This window comes from Nylanderia fulva, unplaced genomic scaffold, assembly GCF_048542155.1.
Source record: "Nylanderia fulva isolate GAGA-0341 unplaced genomic scaffold, ASM4854215v1 Scaffold20, whole genome shotgun sequence".
NCBI classification, from domain to species: Eukaryota; Metazoa; Arthropoda; class Insecta; order Hymenoptera; family Formicidae; genus Nylanderia; species Nylanderia fulva.
Window position 1 is genome coordinate 3,366,044 of NW_028190264.1, and position 10,321 is coordinate 3,376,364.

At 37.3% G+C, this 10,321-nt stretch overlaps 1 protein-coding gene across 1 annotated transcript; it reads left to right on the plus strand.

The window, feature by feature from the left end:
• Positions 1 to 1,974: 1,974 nt before the first annotated feature.
• On the plus strand, positions 1,975 to 6,381 carry Cpr97Ea (cuticular protein 97Ea). Its single transcript, XM_029319951.2, has 2 exons — positions 1,975 to 2,067; positions 4,158 to 6,381. The coding sequence occupies exons 1-2, from the start codon at positions 2,047 to 2,049 to the stop codon at positions 5,034 to 5,036; spliced, it is 900 nt and encodes a 299-aa protein (XP_029175784.2). The 5' UTR covers positions 1,975 to 2,046; the 3' UTR covers positions 5,037 to 6,381.
• Positions 6,382 to 10,321: the final 3,940 nt, after the last annotated feature.

Consider the following 10,321-nt stretch of genomic DNA (forward strand, 5'->3'; position numbering starts at 1 on the left):
TTTATTTATTTATTTTTTTTATTTACACGATACATATTCACACTTTACAAATTCATATTTCACATTTCGCACATCTGTCGTGTATCTCGTATAAGTAATTTAATTATAAAATTAATGTAACAAAATTATAAAACTTATAAAATATGAAATCGAATACAGAACAGCGTTGACGTGTTGACATATTATAGATATATATATTAATTAACGTGACGGGAAAAATCAGCTGACGAAATAAGAAGCAATATCGATCGACCGACTGTCTAACATGCCGATAGAAAGTTGCAAAATGTCGATCCATCGGCATAATTTCATAGGCGGAACCCATAGGCGATCCGCAGCGCGTTTCGCAAACTCGGGTGAAAACACGAGTGATCGGCCAGTATGCAAAGGCCGTATTCCATTTTACCGAATCGCCGCTCAACCTTGCATTCGGTCAGTTTCAAGGAGAATGGGAGTCACGCCATCATATTTTGAGACCCAGTGCCGTAATATCCTTAAAGACTGCGCGAAATTTCATGCAAAAATAGATATAATGGAATTTTTTAATTTTCAATCGGAAATGTGCGTATAAATCAAATCGAACTTATATGTAATGACACTTTCTCTCTTTCAAGAGACTTACTACTTGAACAAGAAAGTACGTGTCGAGGGGTAGAACGTTATTGTTAAGATTGCTATTATGTAAACTCGAACGCTTCGAATCGCGGTCAATTATACTTGAGTCTTCAATGAGGACGGTCTTGTATAAATTACGCGCTTGCAGAAAGATTTTGATGGAAAGTACTTTCAATATAGCATAATCAGTAAAAAAACTTACGCTTCCTTATTAAGTTTAATAACTGATATCGTTAAGCATGAAACTCACATATAATAAGAGATCGACTGTTTGATAAATACTAATTTTATCTCTTAACAGAAGTCTTACGAGCTTACTTATTAAGAAATATACATTTGATTATACACGTTGATAAAGAAATTACCAGAAGTATTGCAATAATATTTGCTCTCAAATTAGATGTAATTCTTAAATAAAATAGGAGATAATTCTTAAGTAATATATTTTAATGTCAAACTAATATTTATTTTACAGCAAATAATTTCTTATCGCTGTAATCTTAAATATTTAGTTTCTAAAAACGGGCGCGAGTAAAATATTTAATTCATAAAGCAGATTAATTTCGGATTCGTATAAACGAAAACATATGTGCTCCGAAACGGCTTACATTAACATACGTGATACAGGAGTTGTAGAACCCGTCAAAACTGGATTTAAAATTGTTCCGACAAATCAATCAACGACGCGGCGTTGATAAAGTAGCTTGTTTTTTAATATATTATTATACCTCGACAGTGAACGGCGAGGCAAAAAATAAGAACGAGCGCACTTGTCAAAATTATTCGAAACGGTGCTCTTGCCGTTTCTCTTTCGTGCCCCCAATCCCCGTGTCGCCAGTTTTACATAATATCTCACCTTAGAAACTCGGCACACCAGTTCCATAAAACCGATCCAATTTTTCATCCAAACGGGTTACATGATCGACGTCGGGGCTGCTAATTTATACGTAAAGTGTGCTCGCGTTCATCGCAGAAAAATATTATCAGGCTAAAGAAATCTTTCCAAGCCTGTCACATCGATTCTTGAAACAGTCTCAGTTTTTTATTCGCACAGAAAAGCTGATGGAAACAATATTCCTTTGTAGTATCGATGGACAGCTTGCAAGGATTAATGGCGAAATTCTATCCGCGTTGTCGAACAACGCGGATCAATCAACCGAGCGACGATTTTCCAGATTCCCGAGAAACCAGGACAAGCTGGTGGGGAATATTTAGGGGATATAAGGTGTAACGAGACAAGGCGACCGTATATACGTACAGGAGTACGAATAGATAGTGAAAGTCCCCCGGAGCTAACAGGAGAGCAGAGAGAGAGAGAGAGGGAATCCAGTAAGGTATATGAGGGCCTCAGTCCGAGCAATCGCCGGTACTCTAGCCTCGCTGTCTACTTATATTCACACACACTAACACTACCACCGACCGCGGGGAAACATGATGCACACCCTCGCGACGGTACGTATCTGAGTGCATCTCATCAGCATCACTGACGTTGTCCTTCTACTCTTCCGGACGTAGTCTTCCTCAATCGCGCCAAAAAAAAAAAAAGCGGAAATCGCGTGTGATGTGATTGTGACTGTGATCAGTGCATATCCATATTGTGAGCCTGACAAAAGTATTCGCTTGGAAAATTTACACGCGAAAAGTTCTGATGAAATTTTATCCTGATTTTCAATTATCTTCTCATTCAGCGGATTTTTTATTTTTTTATGTTTTATCCTCTGTGATTTTTTTACGTTATTAGGAATAAAAATTATTTTATAAAAATGTTATGAATATATAACTATTGCAATAAAAATGCATATCGTAGTTCTTTTTATTACAAAATTATACAAATTTTTGCAATTAAAAATAATGTAAGAAAAAAATGGAGACTTTTACGTCGGAAAAGAATATTAATAATTCATTGAAATTCCTTTCAAGTTCTTGCGTCAATTCATTAATATTTAATATTTCATTTTTTTCTGTCATTTATGACTCTGTAATCACCAAGATAATCGACATTAAATTTACGGTAAAAGATTAAACGATCGCAATCAATGGCGTTAAACGTGTAGACTTGGTCGCGTTGCGCAACTCTCTCGTGTGTGATCTTGTTTCCTACTTTCTTCTACATGTCGAGGAAAAATTTATTAACGTTTCACCGACTATAACACGTCAGCATCGAGGCACATTTATTTTTATATCGCTCGCGGAAAGAGGATTATATAATTCGCCATTATGTTCGAGCGCGATCGCGTGCGATGGCTGGAAAGTATGTGTAATTGTTGAGATCGGTTGCACCAACATTAGTTAACCATGACAAATCAACCGCATGATGCGCCATACAAGGCACGAACTAATCTTTTTCATCTTCCTCTCTGATTTTTTTCCTGCGGTAAAAAAATACTATGTATTTCGAGTATTTTTTCTCTCGCAAAAAAAAATTATATAGGGATAGAGGAAAAAGAAAAACCTATTTCAGTTTGTAAGTTTTCCGAGAACATGAAGAAAAATAGAAACGGGGCATAAAGATTGTATAAAATACAAATACAAATTATGAATTAATCAATCAAGTTAATAGTGCAAATATTTGCGCGTACATATAATATTGAATAATAAGTGTCTTAAAAAATAGAATAGACCTACTTTAATAAGCTAACAGCATAATAAATAGACATAATAACACGGCATAAATGATGGACGTAAACGTAAGCGAATAGTATATATACGAAAGGCGGATAATTAATTAATAGCTAATTTAATTAAAATCGCAGTTGCTTAATTGAATTCCAATTTTATCGCGGCATTTCACGCTCGTCCATTTAGAATTACAGGAAGCTTAATATGCAGATCGACTGAATTAATTATTTGTTCTTGTTAATTTTAGAATCGCGCACGCGTCTCATAATCGGGCGCGGTCACGCGTGAGCGATTACGCGATTAATAACTTGATTTATTGACATTTCTATATCGACATCCGCGTACGTTCGTAACGCGAGTTCCGTGACTCGAGAATCCGGTATAATTTCTCGAGCTGTGTGCGGTCCATTCTCGATTGTGTCGCAACGCGCATGTTAAAGTTCCTCAGCTATACAATATCGTTAAGTTCACACGTCAGCGCATAGTGACACAACAGCATTGTCATGAGGTTAACGGTTCATAACTTCGTGACATTACTTACTTATGCCAAGAAATTTCCGTTTTATTTCGCGTCAAACCTTAACGTTTCTTTTTGTGTGCAAGTGACAGACATCACGATGACACGTCAAATTCGATAAAGAAATATCTGATCATCTTTGCTCAAAATTTCTGCAATATTTGTACATAATTTTTGTAAACTCTTTCACTCTAAATTAAAATTTAGTCTAAAAATTGAATAATTAAACAATCATTTTTGTAACATAATAATTAGAATTGAAAAAAAATCAAAGCTGGTTAAATATGCAAATAACAAACTATAAAAAATCGCAGCACTATTATTTTCTTGTCACATTGACATCCAGACACAACTTAAAAATATAATAATACTGCCATGAAAAATTGACAGCATTTCTACGTTTCAGGTAGCAACAGTGCTTGTCGCGCTGCTGGCGGTGTCGGCACAGCAGTACCAGCAACCGGATCCTAATTACGCCGACGATTACGCCCAGTATGACACGCAACGACCTAGCCAGCCGACCCCACGTAGCTACGCGAGCAACGAAGTGCCGGCTCGTCAATCGGCTGCTGCGAATCCGAAGCCAACCCCAGTGGCGATCCTGAAGCAGATCAATCGCCACAACGAGGACGGCTCGTACACGTACGGTTTCGAGGGCGCGGACGGCTCCTTCAAGATCGAGACCAAATTGCCGACCGGCGACGTCAAGGGCAAATACGGCTTCGTCGACGACACCGGGAAGGTCCGCATAGTCGAGTATGGCGCCAATCAATACGGCTTCCAGCCGGCCGGTGATGGCATCACCGTCGCTCCGCCGACCTTGATCGACGAGACCACCAGCAAGGAGGCTCTCGAGGCGCAGGCTTATCAGGAGTATCAGGAGCAACAGCGACGGCAGCAGCAGCAGCAACAGGCAGCCGCGCGTCCAGCTTATCAACCACCACCACCGACCCAATCGCACACCCAGGCCGTCTACGCTCCGGCGCAAGTAGCTCCGAGCAGACCGGCTCTACCTAAACCACCCATCTTCACCCCAGCTGCACCCCAGACGCCGCGACAGTCCCAGCTGGTGCAGCAGAGTCCGATCTACGACGAGCCCGCGCCGCCCTCGCAGCTCTATAATCAGGGACCAGCGCAGTTCGCTCCGGTGCCGAACCAGGAACGTCGTAGTCAGCCGCAGCCTTCCAACGGCGGCAACGGCATCCTGGACCAGCTCGCCAGGGACTACGCTTTGCCTCAGGGAGTCGCACCACCGCTGCACGACATCAGCTTCGGCGTTTACTAGTCCTCTACTCCTTTTTTTGTCTGTCGGAGATGGAAGAGTCCGGGATCGATCGCAAGAAAATTTTGTACCGTTCAGAAGCTAGAAAAATTATTGCTTATTTTTTTATAGAAGAGATCTACTTTTCATATTATTTTATTTTTAATGTTTATTTTGTTTATAGACAAATTGAAAGAGCTAGAATTGCGATTGATCTTGGTCTCATCCATGTTTTGATTGCGTGTTGGTCTTGTATTTTATTCGTGAATGGGACGCCACGATGACTAATTAACCCGTCAGTGATCACGGCGTAACCCGCTTTTCTCAAAGTCAGCGATAATGTGATTCATGATTGTCGCGAATAGATCGTCCATTATTTAAAAGTCGAGAACTACTGTATTGATATTTGAAATCGCGAGTCGAAAGCTAAGATTCCATTTCATTCATTGCACAATTTCTTCATTAATTATATAATATTTCTCATTCTTCATATTAATTATATAATATATATTCCATCGCTCTGTTTTATGTTCATTATATAATATCTATTTCATTAACAATCAAGATACGTTTTAAGGCAGAAATCATAGATCTCATCTAATTTTCATAATATAACAAAAATTTAATAAATAATGTTAAAGATTAATTTGCATAATTATATCAAATAAATTTTAGCTTTATAGTATTTTTTTTTTAATCCAAAAGTTCAATGAAATGATATAAATAAGTTTCTCAAAGTATCATAAAATTTGAATCATTGACTTTTCGAGTAAGCGCCAATCTGGGTCTTCGACTTTTTACACTTCAGCGATTACCATCAATTACTTTTATGAATTTATCAAGTTGTAATGTTAGAATGTTTGACGTCATCTTTTTATCAGTTATTTAAATTATTGTTATAATATTTCACGATTCATAAAAAATTATTTAAATAAGCAGTGGTAACGAAAGAAGTTGTAAAAACTTTATATTCTCTATGTGTAAAGTAAAGGGTGTAAATACAATTTTTCGTCTCTCCCCCTTTTCGATGAATGTCCACGTTCGTTTTTACTCTAGAAAACGTGGCTCGCCTTAACAACTCACTGAAAGTGAAGTATCGTTGCGTATTCACGATAGACTCCTGCAAGAATATATACCTTAATTGGACGCGCTTATTACTGTAATTAGATTATTGTAAGGTAATTCGAGTGGAATAAAGTAAGGCCAATACTAAATTCCGTCACCTACTATGGACCGCGTAAAAAACTCCCGTACAATGTCGGCGTAATAAAATTTCCTGATTTCACCTTTCCAATTACGCTCCTCGTTAGACATAAAGGCTTTCGATGTACATATTTGCTGAACGCATAAAAGAAGACTTGAACCACACTTCCGCTATATAATAGTAATCCATACTCAATCCTAATTAATCGCTCTTTGCATATTGTGAGAACACAGTAAAGAAACTTAATTGATTTGCACACAACAATCACGATGCAGACTTTAATTGCGTATTTTGCCAAGCAAAATATCAAACTTCAATGCTCGTAATAAATTTTTCTAGCTTATATCTCAAGATTAATATTTTAATTTTAACAGAAAAAAATTACTTGTTCTTATTACAACCAATTTTATTCTGTTTGCAAAATGCACCTATTATCGAATACTTTAGGTGTAATTCGGTAGATTTTTATCTTGAAAAAAAGAGAACTCTTTTGCCAGAAATTTTAAAAATTTTTCGCAATTTTTTTATTGCTCGATGCTTTTATGTACGAGCATAGTTGAAAAACGCCTGATGCAATGACGACCAAAATCACATTGTTGCAGAAACGGCTGCATGCGCGATCGCGATTTTATCTCTATTTCTCCTGTTTTACTTCCATAAAGATATTGCGAAATACCGCAAGCAAGGACGGGTCGGATTTCTCACAGGATAAATTCTCGCAGAACCTGGCCTTTATCCTCTCTTCTGCCTTTGGATTACCAAAATTACACGTTCCCACGCTCTGTTTACTGTTTGCATACATACGAATGGGAAATATTTCGCGTAATAATTTCGCCACAATGGCGATTCGGCAAATATTTCTAGAGAGACATCCGTCATTTCTAGAAATATCCATCACAATCGGGGCTTGTGTTGCACTTAACAAAGACGAAGTTCTACTTTCATTCTGGGAAAGTCTCAAGGTAAGCAAGGCCGCGTCGTGTTTGTTATCTTCAGAAATCTTTTCAACGATCGATTCGACTACGCAAAATTCCAAGCGCGTATGCTATATGTAAATTATATTTTAAATTCTCGATAAAATGCGGTCTTGCAGATTTTCCGCAGTTTTTATACGCTTCTAACTTCCGACATCTCTCGCAACGAGTAACCAGAAATAAGCTTACACAAAGTAGACATGATAGACATTTTTGCCATTTATTTATTATAATTATATGTATCTAATAATGATCTATAATTATATATAATTATATATGATTAAATTATTTATGTTTTTACATAACTTACAATTATTTCACATTTATATAACTTCTATAGCATAATTATTTTGCAGTCTTTTTTATCTATTATTTGAAGATACAATAATCTTATTTTCGTTTGCATTACTTATGCCGTTGAATTGCACATTTCAAGGGCCGCGTTCCAAAGCGCATAATAAGTACCTTCTTTCTCTCTCCCATCACGTATCGCGATTGCAAGGTGAAGACTCGCATACTCGTGCAACGACCTGTTAATGAAGGGCGTCTTTTATATATTAACACGAAATGTAATAGTAAGTGTAAGATCGTCTTTCGCGATTACAGGACAAATTGCAATGAATACCCTGGCATCGCGCCTAATAATCGCGTTGTAACGCACCTTTTTATGCAAGGCAAGGCATTATACTTGATGTGCATCGACCTTCTCGTATGCAAAGAAACTGTCGTATGGATGCAACAACCTATCGAAGATGGTGGGGGTTTGCGCAACGGTGTTTATACATTATAGTGATATATTGCCAGATGATAAAATGTGTCTGTTGACATTTATTCCTTAGAGAGTGGAAATGCTTATCGAAATAACGTCAATTACCGCGCGACCTTAATTATCTAATTAAAATCATTATTATTCTCATTGAATTGCAGAGTATCGACTAGCAAATAATGATTCGATGATAAAGTAATTATGATTGTTCGTGCTTCGTACGAGATTTGTAACGTAGCAAAATCACGCGTCTTTTACGAGATTACACGCGCTTAAAACTCGTAATCGGGCCGTTGACACTTGTCAACCAGGCGAGTCACGCGTAACGTTTCATCGGATTTCAACATTAAACGACGACAGACTGGCAGGCTTCACCTACCTAGCTCGATTGAATTTATGTTCTCCATCGGAGTTGCACGAAATCTACGATAATGCAACCGTTGATGCAAGCGATCGTGACTTTCGATCGAGACTCGGCGAAAATTTGGAGAAGAAATAATTAAAACGTTCCTACGTTGTTTTACAATTTGCAAGAAGCAGTTCACTTATATTTACCTGATCTCCTTTTCTTTTTGTTAGTCTTAGAAATCGAATTTTTTAATTATCTGTTCAATTTGTATTTTTTAAATTTGTTTATGTATATCGTCTACGCATGATAAACAATCATCAAAAAATGTGCATTTAAATAACTTATTATTAGTTATTCGAAGATCCCAAACGAGAAAACGAAAAATTGAAGAATAACGACGAATTCCACGCAAATACATAAAAGAGTGATAGTATCCGCCCGAATAAATTTTTGCGTAATACCAGAAATAATACTGATCGACTTGCGAGTTTGCACGCAAGTTACGAGAGGGTAACGAAGATATGTAATGCTACCGTAAAGACCGGATCTGTAGTGTAGTGCGAGTGTGAAAATAACCGCGTGAAAATAACTTTCCCCTTCGAAAGTTTTAAGACGGTCAGCTGAGCGCCGCGAAATCTGCTCGCGATCAGGAACGCAGCTTTGATAATGTGAATTATGTATGTACGCGCGGACACATAATCAAGATATCTATCACATCACGCGATATGTATATGTATAGTTCTGTCAATAATTATGAATTATATTTTCTTCTTCGATAGACAACTCTCTAAAGATTCCTCTTCTCAAATTTTTTTCTTATACACGTTCGAAAATTTGTATATCTATTATACCCAGTTTGCTGAAATACACTCGTATAATACTTTGTGAATCACGTGGCGCGAAAATTTTGACAGATTATAGAAACTGAAAAAAAATTTATTTGTATAATCTTTTGCGTAAAATATTTTAATATATTTGTTCACAAAATACACGCAGATATTAATTATTAATAGCAATGATTATTTAATATAAAGACACGTCTTGGTTGTTATAATAACGTAAATCCATCAAGTGATTATACAAGCTTTACTCATTACTGCGAGCAACTTTCATATTCCCGTCACAACATTGTATACAGCTGGTAGCCGAGCTAAAGACGATCAGCTGAGCGTGAGGCAGAAAATACCGCAGCATTGATAATGAACCGAGCGTCTAGGCACGTGCCACTGCTCCGATCCTCGCGCGGAGAGATGAATCGATGCTCCGAGAAATAATAACATCGTGTGCCGCCGGCGCCGGCGAACTCATCCATTCGCCTCTCGTCTTCTTTCCATTGATGATACCGAGAGCGAGCTCGAATTATACGCCTCTGTTCGATTTAATGAAAGCGACTGTGAATGCGATTTCTTCCGAGAAACCGGCTTCGCGCTATATTGACATAAATTTCGCGATTAAATTTAAAGCTGTTGCTGCACATCGCTATAAAATTCCTATGAAATTTTACGATAATTTCGCTAAGTTTTGACACAATCAATTGCGACATGAAAATCAATGATTCTCGCGGGATTAAAGTATCTAATTTTATTTCATACTACGTAGTTGCATGAATGTAGAATGAAATTATAATGCAAAACTGCAGTGGCATTTAATTACTATTCCTCATAGAATTTTTTTTTATTTAAGTTGATTTTAGAATTGATCGAATTTGAAAGTAAGGGAGAGGCAATCGTTGATAATTATTTTTTTTTGTTCCACCAGCTGATAGATGTGTGAAGAGAGAATCAACTATATCAATTACATTCTATAAGTATTCTTCTGTCCATAATATATGAAAGCGAAAGCGCGTCATCGTCTTTTACGTTTTACTTGAAGACGGTGCGAATGTTAGTTGCTTCGCAACTACCGTAAGAAAATAGAAACATCAATTATCCTCTGTGATTCTCCCAAATTAATATACATCGTTCTCGCGGCATTCAAGACCAGCCTAGCCACAATGTTAGCCACTCCACACGTCCG